A 26775-nucleotide genomic window follows, 5' to 3' on the forward strand; every position below is an offset into this window, starting at 1 on the left:
CCCAAGATACTCCATATAGTAAAGTCAAGATTTGGCTGGAACGAATTCCCAAAATGATCATATTTCTTTGAACTTACTGAAAAATATTCTGTATAGAGAAACTTTTGAAGGCTATTCAGTATTTCTAATTTCATGAAATTTCTGAGGAAAACATACCACAATTCTTAGGAATTTGATAAAAATACTAGGCTGGCAGCAAAACTCTCATTACTTAGTGACTGACTCACTTGTTCCCCAAAGGGATCAGGTCAAGTCACCTACATTCAAAACTTAAAATGACTGCAAATGGATACATCCTAAAACTCCAAAGGATAAATCAGTGACTCGGAAGGGCCAAATTTAGCATTTACATGAAAAATCACAGGAATTCTGCAAAATTTTTACCACTAAGAAGTCCAATCCTCACTGTAATTCAAATACTAAAGAATACGAGGGTATAATCTAAAGATTAGAAGTCAAAATAATTTTACTAGGAAAATGTATAATGAAAATGAAAATACGTATATGTTAAGTAAAAATTTAATATGTACTTGTATACCATTTTAAGTCTGGCCAAAGTCTCAGATTCAGAGATTGGTCCATTCAATATGCAACAAGCCCTGTGATTTCTCACGAGTTCAAGAGTAAAATCACATTTAAAGTATTTAAGAATAATTTAACAAAAGATGTGTAAGACCTGCACATTGAGAACTATAAAATATTGCTGAAATAAAGTAAACTTAAATAAATGGAGAGATAAACTATGTTCAAGGATTAGAAGATTCAATATTAAGATGACAATCACTCTAAATTGATCTGCAGATTCAATGCAATCCCAATTAAAATCCCAGGGGTATTTTTTGTAGACATTGATAAGCTGATTCTAAATTTTTTATAGAAATAAAGAAGACATAAAATAGCCAAAACAATTTCAAAAAAAGAACAAAGTTGGACAACTTACACTACCTGATTTTAAGACGTAATAAAGCAACAGCAATCACAACAGTGTGATAGTGGCACACGGACAGATAAATGGACAGAAAGCACTGCCACAAATAGACTCACACATGGCAACTGATTTTCAGCAAACGTGCCAAGACATGAAGCAAAAGGATGGTGCTAGAATAATTAATTAATCACCTGGAAAAATATGAACCCTACTCTCACCTTTCACTATACACAAAAAAGAACTCAAAATGGATCACAGACCTAACATAAGAGCTAAGACCATAAAACTTCAGAAAGAAAAAAGGAGAAAAATCTTTGCAACCTCGAAATTAGACAAAGATTTCTGGGATATAAAAAGCACAAAGCCTAAAAGGAAAAGTTGATAAAGAGAACTTCATAAAATTAAAAACTTTTGAAAAGGTAAGCTGTAAATTGGAAGAAAATATTTGCAAACCATAAACCCGACAAAGGAATTGTACCCAGAATTTAAAGAACTCTTATGAATGAATGAATTCAGTGAGAAGACAGACAACCAAATTTTTTCAATGGGCAAAAGATCTGAACAGACTTTGCACCAAAGAATTGACATAAGAATGGCCAATAAGCATACGAAAATCACGTCACCAGTCATCAGGGAAACGAAAATTAAAACCCCAATGAAATACTACTATATACCCATTAGAATGCCTAACATTTTAAAAACTGGCAATACCAAAGCATTGGTGAGGATGTGTAGGAAGCGTAACTTTTATACATTGTTGGTGGGAATGCAATCTAGAAAACAGTTTAGAAGTTTCTAAGAAAGTTAAAAATATACTTCCCATAAGACCTAGCAATTTCACTCCTAGATAGTTACCCAAGAGAAAGACATGAAGGTTCAAAGCAGCTTCACTGATAGCCAAAAAATGGAAACAACCCAAGTGTCCATCAATGTAGCAGTGAACAGATAAACACGCTGTGGCATATCCATACAGTGAAATACCACTAAACAATGAAAAGGAACAAACTACCGATATATGCAACAACGAATCTCAAAAACTTCTGCTAAGTGAAAGAAGTCACACACAAAAGGCTATATAATGTCTGATTATATATTGTATGGTTCAATTTATATGTAATTCTAGAAAAAGCAAACCTATAGTGACAGAAAGCAAATCAGTGGTTGTCTAGGGCCAGGAGCAGGAGGGCTGCAAAAGGGCAGGAAAGAACTTTCCAGGACGACAGAATTGTTCTGTATCTTGATTGTGGTGGTGGTTCATGACTACAGGAGTTTGGTAAAACATCAAACTGTTCACTTAAAATAGGTAAGTTTTACTGTATGTAAATTATTTCTCTTAATAAAGTTGCTTAAAAACACACATTGAACAAATTAACAGATTCTCTAAATAGCCCTTTTAAAGACACTTGCAACAAAATAAATGATCCAGGAGTTTACCTGATCCCAATGTTTAAGGGAGAGCGTAGAAAGAGGTGTAGCATTAGCAAATTCAAGATTCGCAAAATGCCAATCAAGTATCTGTCTGTCTCTTGACGACAGGTATACATCACTGCAAAATGAGAGCAAAGGGGCACAAGGTCATTCAAGGACGTTACCATCGTTCTCAATGGGCTGCTGTGGATGATCTCAGTTAACTGTGGGAACCTAACCCTAGGACTGTGCCTTATGTGAAGAAATTCTGAGTCCAAAAGGAAGACCTTACCTGTCTTATTAAGCCCTTTATTCCTGGTGCCTAGAGGAGTGCCAAGCTCACTACATAAATCAAATTACAATCAGGCTCCATTTGTCGGCTGGGGGGACGACTTCTTCATACTGTTACTTTGCATCATAAAAGCGTATTCGTTGTAAACCATTTTGTACTATATTTTTAAAAAGCAAGAATGGGTAGCATCCCTGACTAGAGAACAGAGTATATACATGTGGAGGCCAGATGCAACGTGGGCGCAGTCTCAGCACGTAAAGTATTCACTATCAAAAATCTAATGGCTATAAAGTATAATACTTTCCTGGTCCCCAGAATTACAAGAATTTAAAGCAACAGCACATTCTATACCACGCGAAGACAATTTCCATTGACAACATTTTCATTCAAATATCAGATCTTACGGAGAAAGGGTATCTTTTCAAAAACATTAAATATAAAAGATACCCTCACACATTACAATATAAAAGTAGGGGATTTAGGAACCCGACAAGCAGTCCTATGTGCACGCTATCTTCTATTCATTATGCAATTTACAATCCATTCACTGAACATAAATAAAAGCCTGCAGTACTTTATAATTTCTTTCTAAATGTAACAAAGAACAGCAAAAACTCTCTCTCTATGATGGTGCGTGTTCCTCACCTTGGGGGATTGGCTTCCAATTCTTGAAGTTTTTCTTCTAGCTTTCCTTGTGTTTCAGCTAATTCATCATATTCCTGATAAAATAAAGAGAACTGGGTTGATCTTAATGGGTCAGAGAGCCACCTCGTTACCTATACCACAAAGTGTAAGGCCTAGACCACATCCCTGTCTAGGTTATATCTGTAAGTGTGCCCCAACTTAAAAGTGAGTCAGGGCGCAGGGACAGCTGTTCTTGGAGACAAGCTACAGCGTGAGCCTGGAATTAAGATGGCGGTGAGGGGCACACAGGAGGCAAGAAAGGGAGACTTGTGCTAGTGTGCTACGAAGTAAGGGTGAAAAAGAACAGCAACGACCACCTCCTGTGCACTCACCGCGTCCCTAGCATGGGGTAGGCACTGTGGATGCCTACAGGTGACGCAGTATTAACACCATGTCACCGAGGAGGTGATTAAGGAGTCCAAAGTCACATGACTAGGAGATACTAAGTTAGGGACTTCAATCAGCCAGTCTGACTCCAAATGACTCTGAAGTCTCTGTTCATTATCATTATTCTAAAACTGTCAGTGATAGACTATGACAGAGGACTAAACGGAGATGTAAGTAAGCTGAAGGATGAGGTTGTGAAAACAAGGTAAGAATTCTGCAGAAAAAGCAGATCTCAAACCAAACTAACCCATTAAGGCCCCATGGCTCCTGTGTGCCAAACTCTCTTCTTCCCACACCAGGGCTCTCTCTTTTCAAAGTTTCCCAGATCTATACTATTTCTTAGGATTCCAAGTTAAACCAACTGGGCATGTCTGTATACTGCACCTTGCAGAGAGCGGTCAGATCTCTGTGTTTGCTTTTCACCAAGAACTCAGCAGTGATGTCTCTGGGTGGCTTGACTTCAGACGCTTCTTTGTATTGCTGATGGAGTTCTTTGATTTTCTCTTTCAAATTTACCATCTAAGAGGGAAAAATACACACTCACCATTCCAGATAGTGAGGTAATTCATCTCTAAATCATGAGCTTTGGCTCCTCCTCTAAACCGCTATTACACCAAAACAAGTTTACAACGCAAGGTCCTTGGAATTCTTAAATACCAATTCTACAGCGTGACATTTTACTACAGAAAGAAATCCTACATGGCTCAACAAGGAGGTACCACGTCACTATCAGATAAATAAGATTAGCTCTGTCTTTTAAAATGTGAGAGAACTACAAGTGTCCCATTAATAAAAAAACATATAAATTGAAGTTAATTTCTAGGAAAAACAAACTACCACCAATTTAACTTAAACTTATCGTTTTAGGAAACAAACTGTCCTGATTTGCTTTTAATACATAAAGGTCAAATCATCCCACAAAGAACCTTAAGGAACCATTCCTCATGTTAGTTTTCTCAGGTTTCTGATAGTACTACACAGGACGAGGGTGACGGTTAAAGCTTGAGACTGGGGGCCCTGTCTATGGCAGGGCGCTATCCTGGCAGTTCGCTGTTACCCAGCCACTCTTCTCATTTCATCTGAACCACCATCCATGAAGAAGGTGCTCCAGAGACCTCTTCATTTGATAGGATGAAGAAATGAGGCCCAGTGAGAGAATGAGGCAAGAGTCCAGTCACAAGACACACCCAGATTTTGCATTATAAAGCCCTCCACGGGGAGACAGGGAGAGGCTGTCCCACTTCATGTGTTCTCCTTAAACTGGTGTTATGTTTGCAGCTGGCAGGAGGAGGAGAAATAGATGGTTTCCCAGTCTAGAGCCAAGGCTCTGGAAGGGGTCTTCAACAGACATACCACTGGGGAATGTCCCCATATTGACACTTCAAGTGAAATAACTATGGTAATGGATTACGGTCCTGCCTGCTGACCTGCTGTCTTCATCAGTGGGAACTCGACCCCAGCACAGCTGATCTCCTTCTCATCCTCTCATCACCAGAGGACACTGGGCCAGCTTTGCAACGGCCAAAGGGAAGCTGACACAGGAAAGATGTGCTTCCTCTGGCAACAGTTTACTAATAATGCCACACCCAAGACTGACAGATAAAACAGTGCCTTTTGCTAGTCGTTATTTTCTTAAGAATAAAGAGTCCCAGATGCGCAGACCGTCTCTCCCGTGGAGGGAAAAAACCAGAAATGCTTCTAAGATTTCTAAATTAAAGGCCTTTTTTCCTCCAATGATGCATTTTCAGCTCTGAAGAAAATACAGACTTTCACCTTATTAAGAAGTTCTTTCAATTCCTCCTGAGTTTTCACTATCTTCTTCCAATGTTCAATCTGCTCATCTTTGACGTGCTTTTCTTGTAACCTAAGAGAGACAATACGTATGCCCTGGCCACAGAGCCAGCTTTGCAGCACAAGACAGGTGACCACCAAAAACATTCAAGGGCATCCAGGCCCACTGAAATTTCCTCTTCTTTTTTTCCTGTAGTTTTCTCCTCTTTTTGGTGAGGAAGATTGGCCCTGAGCTAACATCTGTTGCCAATCTTCCTCTTTTTCTTCTTCTCCCCAAAGCCCCAGTACCTAGTTGTACATGCTAGTTGTGAATCCTTCTAGTTCTTCTATGTGGAAGGCCACCACAGCATGCCTTGATGAGTGGTGGGTAGGTCCACACCCAGGACCCAAACTGGCGAACCCTTGGCTGCCAAAGCAGAGTGCAGGAACTTAACCACTATGCCATGGGGCTGGCCCTTGGTCTTACTTTGCATTTAATTATTTCACATAAAAATGAGCTCAAGTAATACATGCTGAAAAACTTAAAACACAAACAGCAAATCTGTACGTGGAATTCACTATATAATAAGCAGTATCAAAGTACTTACTGAATGACGACTTCTAATGCCTGGCCAAGGGACACAGGCTTATTATTGAGGACATTGAAGTCTAGTTGATGGCTAAGGTAAGATGTAGCTTCTAGCAGCCGGTTAAACTCTTGCTCTACCATTTCATCTTTCTCTTTAGGAACCTGAAAATCCGAAGTGTAGCAGAATTGGTCCTTATAACACTAAACATAACCATCCATGAAAACACAAATGCTCTACAGTTTAAAAGGTCAAAATCTCAAAGGGGGTTTGAAACCTTTGAGGACAATGATTCAAACTTTGTTTTCCATGAAGTGGTCAATTCCATTAAATGAGATATGAAATGTTTTGGCCATGATACCTTCCTATTCTCCCAGTTTTCCTCTCACAGCTGGGACTCCGCCTCTATTAACAGCCACAGGACTCACACTGGTGCTAACTGAAATTATGTGGAGCACAGGTGCCCTGGAGCTGACATGCACTGAGATAAGCTGGGCTGACATGCAAGCAACACACCGGAAAAGTCCCAGAGAACAAAAACTATGTCAACACACCTGAGGACCTCCCAGAATAAAGGCAGGAGGGAAAAACAAGAAGCCCAAGCTATCTGCTTCCCCTCAAAGATGACAGAACTTCAGGTGGGAGTAGGGAAGAGAGAAGTGAAATTCATGGCTATTAAATAGAACACAATGGCACCTTAATTCTTTTGCAGATTAGTAGTGTTTTATGGCACCAATTAACTTCAGAGCTGAATGTCCAAAGCTCTTAGACTCTGAATGACAGGTCCCAGGACTGGCTCACACTTGTGGAGGCAGAGAAGACTGCACAGCAGACCATCACACTGCAAGATCACACTCTGAATCCCTGCTGCGTCCCTGCCCACTGGTACCATTCATCAGTCGACACAAATCCCCCGCTACTGTTTAATTCAGCCCCAAAGTGAACCGTATCTGCAATTCTATCACTGAAGTCATGGCAGCAACAGAGAGAAGGGAAAAGCAGGTCTAAGGCAAGCATCTCTTGCCATAATAAACCGAGCATCAACTGGGAAATAGGATTCAAAATAATGGAATTTCACTTTACAGCCAACCTAAAATTAGTAACAAGAAAACAAAACATTAAAGTGAGTTCTAATAAACACTAAGGCCAAGGAGGAGTGATCCTTTACAATCAGAGTTAACTGACTGCAGACAGGATCAGCACAGTAAGACTCTCCCTCTCATTTGAAATGCCTTAGTGTTTGCCCTTCCCAATAAAATGGACAATTTTGAAGCCTTAGCCTCTGCCCCTTCACTGATGTATCACACAAGTGACTCTACGAGGTGAGCTGTGCTGTGGCAAAAAGAATATGCCAAGAAGTACAAAGTGCCCCAAAAAAAGGGAGGGAAAAGGACTGCAAATCTCCTTTGGAACTAGAAATATGATAGACACCGGAACTGATTCAATCAAAATCAGATTTTAAAGCATCAAGTTCCAAAAGACCACACATGGGAGAGATCAGGAAATCTTTATGAATTAGAGAATCTTCCTTAGTCTAAGAAATATAAATCCCTGAGAATCTTCTGGTTCACGTTGAGAAATAAGGCAGAGAGTCAGGCTTTGGATCCCTGGTGTCATTTATACATCAGGGTGGTACCTAGGACTTCGTGGATCAAACACATCTGACCTACCCGTTCAACTCCACGGCCAAAGAACGGAGCACCTGGTGACCTCCCTACTTGTTCTGATTACCCAGCTCTCAGAGCTGATGGAAGAGACTCTCTTGTCAGCAATTTCCTTTACTTTCTCATCGGTTGTTTTCCCTCACTGATGTGATGGTCACATACAGAGCAGCTCAAAGCAATGCTGAAATTCTGCTCGGTGTAATTTCTGCAATGATGTTATAAAAGATGATTCCAGAAACTCTAAATTTGGTGTTCCTTTAAAAAAAGGAAACAATTACGTTTTCAACATGAAATCTACATAGTTATGAGATCTTAACTGATCAAAGATGCAATGTGCATGACTGCTTTTCCTAGAGTACATGGTGGTATTTCCATGCACGGCTTCTAAAACGCCCAGCAAGAGGACGCTATACCAGCAGGAGGGACCAGATCATGTGTGCCTCTACAATAGGGCAGAATGTGCCAATACACAAGTGTGCAAATGGTACAGATTAAAGCTCGTCCAGTGTCAAGTGAATGGCTTGCTCCAGACAAGCTTTAATCTTTGCAGCTAGGGTGACAGTCACATAGGGAAGTTCATACTAAAAAAGTACGCAGCACTCAGGCTCAGCAACTGGGGTCCAGGGTGTGTGGTAGAGAAGTATTTAAAGGGACACTGTCAAGGTTAGAGGAACCAAATTTGACCTTTTGTTTCTTCCATTTGCTAAGCAGCCCACTTGATTCATTACACTTTCCCCTTGAGTCCACCCACACCACCACCCCCAAAAAACCTGACGTTTTACATGCGCTTTCAATGACAAAAACTCAAATGGCACCAGCCCAACATACAGGTGCAACTCTACAACAACAAACCAGTGTGAATGTATGATGGAGAGGAACTTTGAAAGGGAAAGATTTAAGTTTCAAGCTTTCAATGGGTTGTTATAAACAGTGAGGAAAATGATTTGAAAAATTATGAAAAAAAAAATACCTTGACAGTGTCCTTTTAACCAGTGCAGCAGAGAGAGAAATAAACTGTAAATAACAGCCCAACAGCCACGTCAAGTTTAGTTTTGTACGACAGCAGTTAAATTAAGGCTTTAAACACACAGCATGACAGAAGCATTCTGTTAGCTCAGAAGCTGCAACCACCAGAGAAATAAGGAACAAACTGTACAGAGACCAAAACGGGAAAGTCAAGGCAGAGAAATGGGCAAAAGAAAGGCAGTTTGGGGGTGGTGGTGGTGGTAAAGGGAGATGGTGTCAGAAAGCAGTGAGAAAGCAAAACGTTTAACAAAAGAGAAAAGGAAATACAGAGAACAGTAACAAGGAAAACAACAAACCCCAAACCAAACGACTACTGCACGTGTGACTGACACCAGGATGACTCGGACTGCATCTCCGGTACACCATTCTAACTCGAGGCTCCACTTACGAGACCATGAGAAACAGCCAGCAGTCAGGCCCCACCTCTTTTCTGCCTCGTTCAGCAATTACAGGAATGTTCAGAGTGAGACCAGGGATGGCTTTGAAACCTGGATTTTTTCCCATTAACTTTCAAATTCCACTTTGAAAATAAAGGAGTATTTGGAAAATAGTAAATAAATTACTTTCCATTAGGAAACAAACACTGACTGGGAGAAAAAGAAAATGTGTTTTTAATATATTTAAATCTTGAATCTGTCTCTCTAATTAAGGTAGTTAAATATGTTCTATTTGACATACTTAGACAATGAAAAGAACTTTAGCAACTGACTACCCTAAGTAACCCCTAAATACCTGTTTCAAGTCATTTCTTTGCCCTTGGTGAGAATGCTTGGATTCTGTTAGTTCCACAATTAATTATGAAAGGAGGTGAAATGCTGGCAATCTCTAAACACAAGATGCAATCATTTTAGTTTTACCTGACCATTCTACTCTAGGTTCTTAAATTGCATCCTAAGAAAGGAACTCAGCAAATGATCACAAAGGGTTAAGCACCATGTTTGATGGCAACTGGATTTCTACGTTACAATAGAGCAAGAACACATAACAGCAAACTAAGAAGCAGTTTTTTGGGAAAGGACCTTTGATACAGTTTTCTAGCAAAGGCTCAAACAAAAACGACATCACTTGAAAGATTTCAAGACTTTCCAAAACCATTTATTTCTCTATAAAATGTTCCAAATAAACAGTTCCTCTAAGACTAACAATTTGGTGACTCTTACTACTCTAAATGGGTATAATCCTGATTATTTCGGTCTTGCAGATTATATGGAACATCCCTGAACCTGGCTGGCGAGGGGCAGCTTGTGGGTCTAGCCTATGCAGAATAAATTTAGGGAAAGCCGACCAACTTTCTGGACAAGGTGCTTGATCCTGCAAGAAGTCATCTCAAAGGAGTAAGGACAGCTCTCCTTAGTTCTACCTCTGGCTGCATTCCATCATCATAAGCTCTTTAGGTCTTCAAAAACACTATCCACCTATCTTACTTCCAGTCTCCATAAGTTCTCTAGCAGCAGAGCAGAATGGAGTTAAGTGATGCTAGGTTCTGGGTACATAAAGTTCTGAGATTTAGCCACAGAAATCCTCAGGAAGAATAATAAGTTAAAAAAAAGCTGTAATGGCCAAACCTGGCAAACACAGGCTACAGTCAATCTCCATCTCTCCCATCCCCATGTACTTCTAGAATTGTGATAAAACAAAAGATTAAGATTAATTCCTTTGGTAAAACCTAGAAGCAGAAATTTAGATCTGAAGAGTCTCTAATTCAGATTCCTAAGGAGCTCAGGGGAATGAGATACAGCTATTATCCGCAGAGGGAGAATAAAGACAACAGGCATATCCTCAATCCAAATAAAATTCAAGGTGGTTCTATAAATGGAGACTGCTGCCTTCCTCACCCTCTTCTACCTCGGAAGGAATCTTTCAGGGGATGTGAATAACTGACTTCTTTAATGCAGCGACTAAGCTGTGTGGAGAAGGCACACACACGTCTAAGGAGTTTACTCTAGCACGTTCTAGCACACAGTAGAGGCACTCAGTAAATTCTCATTAAATGGATAAATTAATATAATTTGGAAAAGCAAAGTCAGTATTATAACTATACTTGAGGGGAAAATAACTATTTTGCAACTTCAGGGAAATTAAAGGAAAGCATGAGATTTTTACATTTATAAAAAGCATGACATTTATAAAAAGCCATGATTTTAAAGGGTAGAGAAAGACTGCCTTAAAAATACCAAAGATGTTTCTGCAAAGGAAGATAAAAACTGAAAAGGCCAACAGGCCTATATCAAAGTATAGTAACCTAAGCACCTCTCTATGAACACAAGTGGGAACTTGCTCAGTTACGATGGGCACTAAGTATATCCAGTTAACGGTCTTCGTAAGCGAACTGGCACATCCGCTACCTTTCAGGTGTTCTCTTTCTTCCTCATAACTGCTGAGCCATTCTCAAGAAGAAAATTAAAATCTGTTTCTCCATGTAGTTACTGAGTCTTTGGATCTTACTTGGTAACAACAAACTCTCTCTCTCTCAAAAGACAAGGGACCCTGTAAAGCAGAACGCTCCAGCACTGCGGGAATCTGATTAACATCCCTTTTCATTACTCAAAAGAAGCCAAGGACAAGGCTAGACTCTAAAGGCCCCGAGTTACTAGCTGGTGTACAGGAGATACAGAAACATTCAGTCATTTCCCCTGTGTCCCCCACCAAGCCATGTTTTCGGTCCCCTCACTGGTGCCTCCCCCAAATGTTCCTGACACATGAAGTCCTCTATTTCCCAACCTTCTCCAAGTCCAGTTAAAGCTGATTACAGCACAGTTCAGGCAGAGCTCCATCACCAGTCAGTCTGAGGGCAGCTGCTATATTAGCGCTGACTGTTTCTACAGGCGTGGAAGACACTTCTATTGACAGGGACCTCTTGAATCAGAACCAAACAGGGCAGCCCTTGTTCTAGTTATCCAGAGCCATACAATAAGCTCCCCTGAGCGTTCTAGCTGCCCATGTAGGACCGGAGAGCACAGAGAAGCAAGCTCTTCCAGGGATTCTTGTGATGATGATTAAGACAAGAACAAGGGAATAGAACAAGAACCACTTCCTATGTGGTTTCTTCTTATAGCAGCAAAATGGCTGGGTATGGCGATATGTCCTTAAGACAATGTTACAAGGGATATTTGCAACTCTGAGTTAACTGCTGGCCTTGTAAAGGATGAGAGAATTAGTTTCTGTGTACTAACAACAGAACCATCAAATCACCCTCTTTTCCCCTGAGGCTGTCCACAAAGAATGGAGGAACACAATCTCATTCATTCGACAGTTTACTAGAGAAAAATCGATGGCTGAGTGAATGTCCACTCTAGGTGGGCCTCGCTGCCTCCTTAGAGTAACTTATTAAAAGAAAGCTCTTTGAGGAGGAGACTCAGCTGAGGCAGTCACACAGGTAGTTACGTTGCTGACACTTCCCCTTACCTCTACCCTCCCTGAAATATCAGCCAGGCATAACAGAACAGGTATGGGAATTTGAGCTGGAACGCTAGGCAACGGGTCCTGGCTCTACAACTTACTGACTATAATCACCTTAGACAAACTCATGTCTGAGCTTTAGATTCTTCCTCTGCAAAATGAGGGAATGAGCAACTGCCCTACTCACTCCTCAGATGTCTAAAGCCAGGAAACGTATTTTGTAATTATAAGCATAAACCAATGGGGTTATAGGCTCTTAGCACTTGTCCTATAAGCCACAAGCCAGTCTACTGATCAACAGCTGTCTATTCCTACTCTGAGCTGGACTACTGGGAACAGCAAGATACAGAAACATTAGCAGGCCTTCTTGTGTTTGATTAATTTACAACAAGTGGAACTCTAAGCTGCAAAAAGAATTTTTCCCCAAATCTGAGAAAGCTTAAAGAACCCTCCTTACTACTTGGCTATTGCACCAAATACAAACAAATCAACTCAGAAAAACCCTATAAAGATCAGATTTGAATGACAACTACAAATTTCACTTGGAAAAACATCCCTGCATACAAAATGCTGAAAACCACATACCAATGTAACAGCTACTTACTACACTGCTACTCAAAGGGCTGGTCCTGGTGAGATCAAGAGCGTATGCCACAACACAAAGGAACACACCACTTCCTTCATTAAGTAAGTCCTGCTACCAACAAACCACACAAAAAAAGTCATCATCTGAACTAAGAGTGTGGTTAATGATGTCGTTTATTTACATTCCTGTGCAAGCTATTTATCTCATCACATACTGGTAACCAAGTTAGTTCACAGGTTGCAGGCCACCCTTGAGGGGAATACTGGTATACTATGTGGAAACAAATGTTTTTCAAAAAATGTGTTAAAGTCCATCTAATACCAAGAAAGCAATTTCTCTGGATATCTTTACTACAAAGAAAACTCTCTTTTTACTGTTAGACTAAATGAATCTGCTCTACATTTAGGAAAATCTAAAGAAAAAGACTGCGTCTCAATGATCAATGATAATCTTTGCCTTGGACTCCATTACTTCTTGAGGACTAAAGTAATATTCACTTCAGAGGCTTGCCTCCTCAATTCAATTCTCTACATTACTGCCTATCTACCTAAATACCCATCTGGTCATGCCACTTCCCCTGCTCTTGACCCTCTAAAGTTCCAACCTATAAGTCAGCCTAGCAGCAACATCCTCCACTCTCAACTTCAGCTGTGTATCATCTCACCCTCACCAGTATAATCCTCTCCTCCTTCAGAGACCTTCCTTAGACTCAAACCTTCTTCTGCCTCTAATGCCCTTCCCTCCACAACCACGTGTTGAAGTCCTGAGCCACCTTCATAAATGTGCTCCTTCCCTCCAAGTCTGTCCTCCCACCTCCAGAGATACTCTTCCTCTCCCCCTTGGCTCTTCCATAGTAATTTATTCTTCTATCTAACCCTTGGCAAATCTGCCTTGACTTTGTATTACTGGTATATGTGTGAGTAATATGTTTGTGGCTGTTTTTTTTTTTAAACACAAATTTTAATGACACCTATTGTTCTTGATGCTTTTAGGTTCTTGGAGTCACTAGAATTTAAGCCCCTTAAGGGCAGAAAATATATCTTCAGAGCTTAGAACAGTGCCTAGATTTTGGCAAATGTTCAATGAATACTTGTTGACTTGACTTTGATTTGCTTTAAAACACTCCAGACAAAAAAAAAAAAAAGGACTAGATAGATGAAACAAGTTCGGAAGAACGTGAGAGTCCATAATCACACTCTTTCTATTTTTGTATATGTTTGAAAAATTCCATAATAAAAAGTTGGGAAAAAATAATTATTTGTGTACAAGTCCCACTAGACTGTGGGGTCTTATATGACAGGAACTATCTTATTCACCTCTGTATCCTTGGCAGATCTTTGCAGAGTAACAGAATGCAAGTTTATTGAATTGCTGAGTTAATCTCTACTTCGTCCTTTTTCTCTCTCTTCTTCCATTTTGTTTATTCTGCCAGAAGGCGAACCTCCCTCCAAAAAGAGCCCTGGCAGGAAATCTGGATCAAGAATGGAGGGGATGGGAACCAAAGCATTCCCTGAAAGTCAATCTTTCTCTGATACGAACCCTATAAAGCCCAAAGGAAGACAGAAATTGGTGAGGATATCCCCTGGGACCTACCACACAAAATTCAAGAGTCGAGATCTTACCATTTTTAGTAACAATAGCTAAACTGCCATAAACATAGCAAATCTTCTCTTCCTCAAAATATAAAGATGATAATGTGCTTATATCCTGAGACTTGTGGACTCTCTCAATCCTGACAGGGAAGTTGGTAAAACTCCTACTGAATACAAACTTTTGAATTTCACTCACTCTTAAAAATCAGGACTGACTTACATAGTCTAAGCCTATCACACAGTCGTTAAACTACTCTCATCTGAACGCCACTTCCATGCCACTGCCAGACTAAGTACATAAAGCTCCTAGCCTCTGGTCAACAACTACTTTAACCTCCCTTAGCATCTGGGTAAGTACCAGCATTTGGCTATTAGCCCATCAAAAACTTGAGCCTACAAACACAAACCTGAAATCATAAAGAGCACATGGAGCTAAAGCACATGATGAGAGGCACAATACAGAGAAATGAAGAATTAGGTGTTAATTCCACAGGTCTCTTGGAGTAGGTGGCCACAGCCAAGTAAAAAGATTAACTGTCTAGCTAGCCTTCATTAAATGTCTAATGATAAATGCCTAAACAGGCATGTGATTTGCATATACGCAATAATAATTCCTTCCTACATAGCTCAGAATTAAGGAACAATCAGAAGAACATCACATCCATTTCCACCCAGTTCATTTTTATATGACTGCATACTCATCCACACATTTCCCCAAAATTGTTTTCAACTGAACCAAAGAAATTTCGAAAAGTTCTGCCAGTCCTCCACTTACAGCTTGTCCATTTGCTTCATAAAGTGGGCATTTCTGCTTGATCTTGGCCAGTTCCATATTTACTTGTTTGCTGACCACAGCCATGGGATTCCCTCCTAGAAAAAACTCAAACCATTAAATTCAACACACCTATGATAAGATGACAAAAACTCTAAAGCAAAAACATTTTTCCTCAAAATTTAAATTACTCAAAGCTTAAAGTATGTGAATTATAAATCAAAAAAATGCCCAAAGTAAAATAAATGTAAAATAAGCATAAAGAAGAAAGCAAATTACCTATAATCCCACAAAGTTAACATTTTATTACAAACGTTTCTAGACTTCACGTGCATAAAATTACAGACATACACACGCAAAAGGATAACATATATTTTGTTTTATAATCTTTTTTCAACTTAGTAATAAATTGTGGACATCACTTTATGTTATTACAGAGCTTAATTTTTAGTGGCTGTTAGTTCTCATTATATAATAACTTGATCTTCCAATCTGTGGTTTCTAATGTTCTGTTATGCCACGGTAAAAAATATTCCAAACACAACATAGTCCACTTATCTATTTACTTGTATAATTTCCTAGAACGAAATCTGCTAGGTCAAAATGTACGTACAATTTAGATTTTATACACACTGATGTATCTTTTTAGGAAGACTACTTGGTCAATTTACCTCTCACTAACACTAATAATAGTATCCTAAATCAATATATTTTAAAATTGCATCTATGGCTTTAAAATACAAGCTTTAACAATCTTTTGAGTCTCAGATCTTGTATTACAGTACAAAACTAAGAATTACTTACCAAGACCTGTTACTACCATGGCTCCAAGATCAGCTACGTAGTTTCCTTTGCGAAAGGTAGCAACTCGTCCACCCACACGATCCTGTTTTTCAGAAATTAAATGGCTAAAATCATCAATTCTATTTTCACCATAAGGACCTGGCATGGTACCATCCCAGGCCTCTGTAAAGAAAGGTGTAGCTTAGAGTTTACATGGAGTGCAATGCAGGCACAGGAAGCAAATGAAGTTTAACTATTTGAGGGAGTAGTAGACAATACAAAAGATATAGAATTAAATGATGTGATGTAGGAAACAATTTGACAGACAGAAGACATACCTAGTTATAGGTGCTATTATCTCTATAGCCAGCTGTCTCTGATACCACTTACTGTACGGGCTGAGCAAGAGCCACCCACACAGAAAATACTTGCTCACAAATTCCAAAACTAAATGCCATTTTTCTACCATCGTGTTCCAACTCTTGCCCCGCAGTCCCCAAAGTCAGCTGTGACTGATGTGGCAGATGACTTCTCTGGCAAATGGTTCTCCACCACAGCCCCTGGGGGCAGAGTGTCTTCTGAGCATGAACTGTTGACAGTGTCTCTCGCTCCTAAATAGGCCCAGGTTTCTCTCTGCTGACTAGGGATTTTCCAGTCTGGGGAAACCTTACTGAGCTGTAGGGATACTGCAATCATGGATAACATGGAGTACTCTGTAAACTCTAAACCAACCAACAAAAAAGCAAAACAAAACCCTGTAAACCAGATTAAGACTCTCTGTGGGTAAGAATCACAATGATCTCATTGTTCTTTACTGTATTTTCTTAGTACCCAGGACACAGAGGGCACAAAAACATTATCTGAATTAACGAATAAAGTACTATTTTTAGTAGGACTATACAGGAATTATTTATTTCCCTATATTCTATTTGAAAAGAATATTTTAAAAAATTAGCAATTTATAAAAAACAATTAGGATTGCACTGCACAAAACATTCTGAAAGCTTTTATAGAATTTCAGATTTTTTTGGTTACCTGAGGTTTTTTTTTTTTAACTCTGGGAATCTAGGGAGGCCTTTCAAGCCACTAGAAGATAATTAAATATCAAAAATAACTCACAAAAATAATTCAAACAGTAGCATCCTAACGTGATGTTCCTTTTTCCTTTCTGTGCCATCACCCCTTTCCTCTTTCAGTTTCCATTTCCCACTCTAGGACCAGTGACAAGGGAAGCAATATCTTGGTTCCAGCAGGCCCTAAAAGATGGCTGCTGCCTGAGAAGCAACTTCTTCTCCTTTACTAGCAAACAGGGACTACAACTCACTCTGTTCCACCACTAAAAATAACTGCCTCATGCAGAGGATATGTCCATGAAGGCCCCAAATTTGAAAGTCAACTGCAAGAAACAAGGACCTGAAAATATCCACCTAAAGGCTATAAACATCATTTACAAAGTCTAAATACTCACTGAGCACTTTTCAAAGTTGTACTATCAAAAGCACTTTAACCAATATAAATAACACTATTCAAAATACTTTGAGTGTTATACAAATCAGTTTGGTTTAATTCAAGTTGTATGATTCCTTAATTTGCAACAGATAATTTCTTTACCACATTTTCATTAGCTAAGGCTTCGAAACCCGAAATAAAATTCTTACCCTGGCTTCTAGAAGTGTGACATCCATTCCAAAACTCTGTAACTGACGAGCTGCTGCCAAGCCTGAGACGCCAGAGCCTATAATAATTACCTTTCCTGTCTTTTTAGCTAAAAATAAAAAATGAACAAAAATTAGAATATTTTATTATAGTTTTGAGAGTTTGTATTTATCATTTTTTATATCATAAAAACTTCTAGGTTCTTAACATGTCATGATGTCTTACAAAGAAAACAATTCAGAGAGTTATTTTCAAAATACAGAAACTATCTGAATACAAAGTAGCAAATAGCTGAAACTTATAAACTTTAATTCAATGTTGAAAATTAATAATTGAAATTATCTTACCTCAGTCACATGCTTCAGTATCTGTGACCCTTGGTCAACTTATTATGAATAATCTACTTCATTTACCTTACAATTATACTAGGATAATTTGAGCAGTCAACTTATTTGTTCTTAAAACTATTTTCTTTAAGCTCTACTCCTGTAGTCTTTAGTATTCCTTTATAAAGAATTACTAAAGCATCAAAAATAAATGTATTATAAATAAGCACATAAATGTATTAATTCTAAAAATAAGTAGTATTTAAAAACTAGAAATGTGGGGGCAGCTTGATGGTGTACCTACACACCACTCATCAAGCCATGTTGTGGTGGTGTCCCACATACAAAATAGAGGACTGGCAGGGTGAATCTTCCTCAGCAAAAGAAAAGAAAAGAAATGCAACCTTGAGCAGTATAAAGGTCAATGAGAGAAAAATCTCAAACTTCCTGCTTTCATAACTGACTTGGTTCATTTTTAACAAAATTTTTAAACTGATTTTTCTTAAATTGGAAATTCAGTATCTTTTACAAAGTACTTATTAAACCAGAAATTACAGGTAATGCACATGGATAAAAAGATTTTACTTTAAATTTGACTTATAAGATAAACTTGGGAATATTTTGGCTCCAAATATAGATACTAAATACAATACCAGAAGTCTCCTGGAAATAAAATGATAAAATAGGGGCTGGCCCTGTGGCTGAGTGGTTAAGTTGGCAATGGTTGTTAGCTCAGGTGCCAATCTTTAAAAAAAAAAAAGATAAAATAGACTCCTAGAATCATAACTTAAAACCAGGAAATTCATTGGCCAAGTCCTTACTTGGGAGGGGTTTTATCCTCTTATAGATGCCGAAGTTGATAAGACCATGACGCTCTAAATAACTGTGAACTCGGTGGACAAGTACAGTATCACCTACAGAATAAATAAATTTAAAAACATGTTTATATTTTTAGCAGTTTAAATAGGAAACTCTTTAATCATTCTACTTCTCCATCACGCAGTCATTCCATACATCTTTTCCATGAGCTTCAGATCATGTGACTCCTTTAGAAAAGTGATTCTCAGAACAACCAGTCTGTGAGGTAGTCCAAAATGCATATCACATAATTTGGAATTCTTAAGAATGGCATTCCATTATAGATAAAATGAAGGACAAAACAAACCTTTTTTAAAGTGATATTATGCTCGTTTACTTTGGCAAAACTTTACAAGACTTTGTTGGTACCAAGTGGGAAATGAGAAATTCAGAGAGCCAGCCAATTGCAGTCCACAAGTACTCCATGGATTAAAGTTGGAACATAGGTCTGGGGAAATTATTAGGAATCTCTTGAAACCACTCACCTGTCAACACAATTTCAAAACCAGAAAAACAATTACAAATAATGCAAAATAGTTTTTCTCCAAGGCTCATTTTTGCATAACACAAGGTGAGATAAGATGGAAATATGAATGAAAAAATTCATTATCAAGGAACCATGAGCCTCCTGGAAGGAAATATCAATTTTCACAATCCAGTCCAAAACTAGTCCTACTCAACACACTACTTACTGTTATAAGGTGCTTCTAATTGCTGGAGAGTAGCCTCAAATGTCAGCTGAATCTTTGGATTATCCAACCACAACTGCAACTGTATTTAAATGATAGAAATTGTATTACACACAGACAAACACCACTTGAGCACTTTAAAATATACTTTTTTAAGGCCCTAAATATGGGCTTTCCATTCATTGAAACATTGAGGGTTATACTCTTGACAAAGAACTGACAAAACACAAAACCACGTCAAATGAGCGAATTATTAAAGAAGCTGGAAGATATTTAGCCTGAAAAAGAAAAATACCTAGTAATTTGCCGAGATCACACAGGTGGGAGGGAGGAACAAGGATTGAAACCTGGGTTGCATGACTCCAGAGACAGTGAGTAGATCAAATCCACAAAAACAAATGAGTGATTAGATATGCAGAGGCAGGGGGGAAAGAAGTGCCAAGGATAACACCTCAGTTATTGGCTTGCAAAACTAAGTGAGTTGGTATGCCACTCTCTAAACAAGGGTCACTGAAAAAAGAGATAATGAGTTTAGTTTCAAGACAACCAGAAGGAGGTATAAGATTGGCATCTAGATATAAGATCTGGGGCTCAGAGGAGAGTTAAGATCTGGAGACATTTGCTTCCACGTGATAATTCAAGCCAAATGTGCAGAAGAGGACTCCTGGGGGAAAAACAGGGGAGAGAGGAGAGAACCTTAAGCAGCCTTAAGGAACTTATGCCAGTTCACATAATGGCCTGTTGTTAAGGATATCCCTACAAAGCAGTCAGAGAAGACAATAACCAGGGAGGCAGGAGAAAAACCAGAATACTGTGTTAAGCTAAGAGAGCTGTATGTTTAAGAAAGGAGTGGTAATTATTTCAAATACAGTTGAAAAAGCAGTAAGATGGGGAATTAAAATATTATGGTACAAACAATGGACTCTAACGTGAATTCTCTTGAAATTGAATATACATCTGCAAAATGCAAGACCAACCAAATACCATCATATTTAAGTCAGCTAAAAATTAATAAAGACTGCTCCATAGACAAGTTTCAATGAAGGAGTTAATTTGGTTATGTGTAAATAAACCCAATTACAAAGAGATATGACCAAATCCACATGCATCCTCTACTTTTAAGGGAAAGAGGAATTCCTGAAGTACACACTGGACCCAAGGTCCTCACCCCTCAATACAAGCCTTCTTCCTCCTTCCATCCTACAAAATAAAGCTCAGGTCATAGTTCTAGTTTAATAATCCTAAAGTTGTGCTTTTAAGATCTGGAAGCAAAAGATGTAGTTTAAGATGAGAGAACTGATAGAATTCTTACAGGAGAGAATGACTCATGTTCTGTTTTACAGCCAGAAATGACAACTCTAACCTGAGCTAGTCCTTCCCCAAATCTGGACTCTGATCACAGGAAATGAATTAGCGAAAATAGAGATCACTGTAACTACACCACTGGAATTCAAGTAAAAAGCGAAAACTCCCCTCAGATGAAAAAAAAAAATCACGATTTTGTCTAAAATATCCACTTAGATCAAATGTTGATATGCTATACACAGAAGCTGATTCAATTATAAGACAGATTGGCCTCAGAAATACACATTAAGAATTTTTCCATTCTTTTTTTAAAAAAATCACCCTGTTTTCTCCTCACAAAAGAGAACCTTTATTCTGTTCTACAAAAACCCAGTACGACCTACCAATCACTCTAGTTAAATGCCATTTAACAATCCAAATTTAGTAGGTCTTTGCAGTCTACTAGCCAACATAAAGAAGTCAGTGGTGACCACAAAGCAGACATGCTGAAATGACACCTCTGAACTACATTCAGAACAGCTGAAAGCACAACATATACTCCTCCTTCTCTGCGTCGCCCTAGAGGACAATGGGTATGTTCTGATAGAGCCTTGCCCTCCTCTACTCTACGGCTACAGAATCTCTCATGAATAAAGGACACGCAAGAAAAATTCACAGAACACATACAAGTGACTAATAAATGTGAAAAAGCAGTCAAAGTAATCAAAGAAATGGAAAATAATGAAATGGTTTTGGTCTATTATTATAGCAGCACCAATTATCACTGTTTTAACACCAAAAACAGGAACAGAGCAATGGGGGCTGTCAACTGGTTCAGCCTTTCTGGGAAGCAATCTGACAACATGAATCAAAACTTAAAAACTGTTCATACTTTTTGACAAGGTTGTTTTCCCCCTAGAAATCTATCATAGGAAATAATAACCAGAGATAGAGTCAAGAATGTATAAAGCTGTTCAGAGCTTAATAAAACAAAAAAATTTAAATTATGTATTAACATTTAATAAATTAAATTTTAATATTTAATAATAGATTAAATATTAATATTTAATAAATTAAATGCCCAACAGCTAATGTGTGACCGACTGTTGGACAAAATATTATGCAGATATTAAAATCAATCATTTAGCCAGAGGTGGAGGTTGAACCAGACGAGAAGAACAGAATAAAGGTCTTTCTTATCCTGGGAAGGAAAACTGATTAATATTATTATTTTTTAATTATTTTTTTTGTGAGGAAGATTGTCACTAAGCTAACATCTATGCCAATCCTGCTCTATTTTATGTGGTATGCTGCCGCAGCATCGCATGGCGCTAGGTCAGTGCCCAGGATCTGAACCTGTGAACCAGGGGCCACTGAAGCAGAGCATGTGAACTTAACTACTATGCCACTGGGCTGGCCCCCAAAGTGATTATTTTAAAAGTATATTTTAAAGAAATGTTTAAATAAAGATTCTTACTGTGTGTTTATGAGGTTATGAGGAATGAAAAGGATCCAAAGAAGGCATGGAAGTAGGATCTCAATTTTGTGAAAACAAAAATTAAACATATGTTTTTTAAAATATCTGAAGGAAAAGAAACTAATCGTTAACAATGGGTATCTCTGGATAATAGATTATAGATAATTTTAAAATTCTTTCCTCTCTATTTTTCCCCATATTCTCTGTAAAAGTAACATGCACTCTTTATAATCCAGGTGGAAAAAAGCTGACACAGAAACTCACTGTGCGGTTTCTAATGAACAGAAAAACCTTCTGGGTCTGCTGTGGGCCACTGATGATGTCTGGGAAACAGGCTGCTTCCTGAGATGTCATCCGGTCGTGAGGAAGTCTACTCTGGAAAGCTGCACCCTCCACACCTAGCAAAGAAAGCAAAGGACTTCTGGGAAAAGCGCAAGTGAATACAAAACCAGGCCTAACGATCACGCCTTCAAACTCTTTTTGCCAGAAGCACCTCTGTAAAGCTTTGCCTCATTCAGACTGAGCTCACCTCCTTTTTTAGAAAAAACTTTCAATTTGCACAAAAGCTAAAACATCCTTAAAATTTAGTCACTCTTTTGAGCTTAACATTCCAAAAATTGCAGTTTACTGATGAATGAAACAATATACCTTATAAGACATAACAAGACATTTAGAATATTTTCTTTATCCTCAAAATAACTTAATATTAGATACTCTAAAATTAGCATCATTGATAGTGTACAATAAATTTTAAAACTAGAGAACCAGAATAAAGGAAAACACAACAGGAAAGCAAAGGAGGCTATGGAGAGAAAAACACAGTCCCACGCGTTCTTTTAGGATTACAGTAGAACAGGAGAGGACTCTGAGGCTTCATAAGGACCAGTACAAAATGCACGGCCTCGCCAGGGTACCACCCATCAGCTCTCACAATTCAAGGTTGGCAAACAGTGAGAGAGCAAGCAGACTACAACAAGGAGACGGAAGAGAGCAAACCAGTTACCTTTTCTGGAGGAAACATTAGAAATGCTTTAGTACAAATTATAAGTAAAATATGCTACTGCATATGGTACATATGCATATAGTGTAGACATACCCTATATACTACAAGTAAAATATATGTTATTTTGAAACTCTTAAACTTAGGTATTATTACTTTATAAGCTGGTAGTTAAGTATATCTTTATGAGATGTCCTCAGAAATACTTTACATATATTTTACTTGTACTTCTAAGATCACCTTGTAAAGATATAGCCAACCACCAGCTTATGAAAATATCAGGACACAATTTAAAGAGTTTTAAAATTCAATATCATTGAAGTAATTATATATGAGTAACAAAATAGGTACCAGATATCTGTATTTAATCATTTTAAAGCACTAAAACAAGAAGTTGGAAGCACTGATAATGGAAGCTAAATTAAAGGAAAGGCATTAGTAAGACTAGGAAAATAACAAGATCAAGGCAGGTAAAGAAGTAACAGAAAATTATAGCTAAGCTATTAAGGTACTGTTTCCACAAAGACATTCACACACTACCTAGGGAAAAAAAATGGTTCAAAAGAGGTCAAGCAAAAATGCCTAATGCTAATAAGGGCTGCACATTAAGAAACACTGTTCTCGGAGACAAGGAGAAAAATCTATCCATCCACAGTAGATAACAAGGGTACAAATACTGTGTTCCCATTACTAAATCAACAATCCTCACATTTAATGATCCTCACCCTAAAATTAAAGACTGTCAGGACAATTCATTATTCCTAAAGGAAAAATAATAATCAGTAAAAGCCATACTATTGAGGGTGGAGCATGAAATTAAGAAAAGAAGAAATGCTGACTATCAGGGGTATAAGTTATTTTGGTAATGTGAAATTTTCTAAACTACACAGCTTTGATGTCCCCAGTCCCTATCCCAAATCACAGCAAACTAAACAGACAAAAAACAAAACCAAGACCCGAAACACGTCACATTGTAAGGAGCATTACCTACACAATAATCCAGAGTATTGGGACCAAATATCCCTTAATTGGTTACTTCTTGGTATATTTCATGAGTGTATAGTATTAACATGAAAACCAATGAACTCTATAAACTCTATTTCTCCCTCTCAAAAATAGGGATAGTTTTCTTTCTTAGCTATATTATCTTCTATGTTTAATAAGCGGTCACTGAACATCAATCCTACTGCAAAATACTACTGTCAGTGACAGTCAGGAAAACCGTGTAGAAAAACCCACTAAATTTTATATTACACTTGGCTTCTCATTCCATGTGTTCTTATCATCAAAAATCATTCTAATATAGTTGGCTAACTTTGGGAATCTTGAAAATACGTAACAATTAAGAAATTTTACTTATATAAGTCATGCGGCAGTTTTACAGCATCTTTAAATCAAACATCGAAAGTTTAAAAAAAGGAATTAAAGAAGCCAAAAGTTGTGACATTAATGTATGCGTGAAATAACATTCTTCTCCATCTCTATCTTGTACATAAGATATTTAAAAAACCCTGGTTATTCTTAAATACTTTATCAATTTTTTAAAATGAAAAATGGTCTCTAAAAACTCTCAGTAATTATTTCCTTCCTTTGGTTTTTACAGATGAAGAATTATCTCAAGGAAGAAAGACCATCACCAAAATCCAGGTGAAAAGGAAGAAAGACCATTATCAAAATCAAAGTGAAAAGTGTGCAAGATAAAAATCTAAACCTTTTTTCAAAGAAACAAAAAATGTTAATTTGGAACCTAAAACGTTCAGAAGCTAAATCAAAACATCCTTTTTATAGGATATTTCCAAAATGAACTAACAGACCACTCTGGATAATCTAACTCATAAGTATCTCCTTTAGAGGGAAAAACCTTAAAGAATACAACAACTGACTCTAATAACACCCTTATTAAAAGGAAGTAGCAGTAGTATATATAACTCAGAAGTAATTTAGACTTGGCTCTGGAACACAGTCTTATACTCTGGTGTTTGTTTTACACTTTAACAGAATCTGGTATTCTGGAAATTCAGAACGTTTCAAAGATGCCATCCTAATTTTCTAAAAGCCCCAAGGCTGCCTACATACCAATCCTGCCCTCTGTTCAACTCCTCTTTCTCACCACTTCACACAGGAAATTCCAGCATCATCTTTCAAAATGCAGTCATGCTAAAGCAGAACTGCCCTTTCTAATGGTCTGACTCACTCACACTTGAAAACACAGTAAAAGAAGTTAAATAAGGGAATAATTTAGGCCTTTCCATACAGAGCAATTAGGCAGAAAAGAGGAGGGGAGACGTGAGGAGGATACAGGCCGTCTAGTCCATGAAATCATTTCCTCCCTGATTCTAATATGATACAGGGAGTAAGGTAACAGAGATATTAAAATTAACAGGAAAGAAAAGGAGGTCTCCATGAGTTACCTGCCTTTTTTCTCTCATAAAGTAGATAAATTAACTACAACTAGATTTCTAGCTGAAGAGTGAAAACAAAAGCCTGATAGGATCTACATATAAAGGACTACTTAAAATCAGTAAACTAGAGATGCACCATATCCAGTCCTATAATAGTTTAAGAAGAATAAAGAATAGGGGGAGAGGAGAGAAAAAGAAAAAAAGGAAAATCACGATTTCTTATGCTTTAGATTTTTTATTTTTAGGGTTGACACACACATTAAATGATTCTATGAGGGAGAGTGGAAGGAATAGTCCATGTGTAAGAAACAAGACCTCTGGGTTCTCACTCCAACTGCTGGTGTGCCCCTGGTCCAGTCATTGACTTTGTGTTCAGGTGCTAATCCATAAAATAGGGGTTATACAATACTATTTGTTTGAAGGCAGGAAGCTAGACATGATGACCTCAAGTTCCCTTCTTACTTTTAAGATTTAGGATGTATAGGCCAACTTGATGTGGATTTTAAAAAGTCAAGATATGATCCTGGTCCCAAGATACTCATGAGGGTCATCTGGCTTTATTAAGAGAAGAACTCTGATCACTTATAAGCATGGTGCTAACTTTGATTGATCATCCCACAAGTGCATGCTTCTGAACATGACCAAAGATCTGAAGAGAGATCTTGAAGAGTTCAGAACAGTCACCACCATTCCTGGAAACACTTAAAACTCAAGTTCTGCTAACATTAAATCAGTAGCACCACAGTTTTATATGAAAGTCCACTTTTACTTTCAGCAATACAACGTATTGTTTACTTAAGCAAAAGAGTAAATTTATTCACGTAAAAACAAAAGAAAAACCAACAAGAAAATGTACGTCTTCAAGATTAAAGCTCTAAAGGCTACTCCTGATCCTCAACAGTTCCACGGAAGACCCAGCTGTGCATCACTCAGTGAAAAGCATTCTTGAAGGTTTATCTGTCAGATACAGACTCTGGATGAGGACTATCACTCCACAATGACCATGCACTGATTATCAACCGCCAATCCTTGACACAGCATTTACAGAAGTCTACTTCTAACCTTCTGGATCCCCTAAATACTAACCTCTGTGTTAGCAATGAACTATCTTTGATCCAAGAGAGTACAATACAAATATTCCCTGGACCTGCTATACACTAACAACAGATAAATAATTTTAAAGGAGACCTAACAGTTGAAAAGTGA

The 26775-nt window shown here is 38.0% G+C and overlaps 2 protein-coding genes across 3 annotated transcripts in view; one reads left to right on the forward strand and one right to left on the reverse strand.

The window, feature by feature from the left end:
- The window catches only part of LUZP1 (leucine zipper protein 1), a 126497-nt gene that overhangs the window by 93038 nt on the left and 6684 nt on the right, over window positions 1–26775 (forward strand). Inside the window, exon 6 of the transcript XR_011503572.1 lies at window positions 24771–24814. The gene's annotated coding sequence lies outside the window, so the exon portion shown is untranslated. The remainder of the gene's footprint in view (window positions 1–24770; window positions 24815–26775) is intronic.
- Window positions 1–26775, reverse strand: part of KDM1A (lysine demethylase 1A) — a 56724-nt gene that overhangs the window by 6992 nt on the left and 22957 nt on the right. For both annotated transcript variants that reach the window (XM_014855097.3, XM_070510726.1), the window contains 11 exons: window positions 22432–22565; window positions 19410–19488; window positions 18681–18773; window positions 17536–17642; window positions 15899–15980; window positions 15098–15192; window positions 6077–6219; window positions 5472–5562; window positions 4083–4217; window positions 3273–3346; window positions 2363–2474 (listed from right to left, as the gene is read on the reverse strand). In XM_014855097.3, the coding sequence (XP_014710583.3) occupies window positions 2363–2474; window positions 3273–3346; window positions 4083–4217; window positions 5472–5562; window positions 6077–6219; window positions 15098–15192; window positions 15899–15980; window positions 17536–17642; window positions 18681–18773; window positions 19410–19488; window positions 22432–22565 (1145 nt within the window). The remainder of the gene's footprint in view (window positions 1–2362; window positions 2475–3272; window positions 3347–4082; window positions 4218–5471; window positions 5563–6076; window positions 6220–15097; window positions 15193–15898; window positions 15981–17535; window positions 17643–18680; window positions 18774–19409; window positions 19489–22431; window positions 22566–26775) is intronic.

This window comes from Equus asinus, chromosome 5, assembly GCF_041296235.1.
Source record: "Equus asinus isolate D_3611 breed Donkey chromosome 5, EquAss-T2T_v2, whole genome shotgun sequence".
NCBI classification, from domain to species: Eukaryota; Metazoa; Chordata; class Mammalia; order Perissodactyla; family Equidae; genus Equus; species Equus asinus.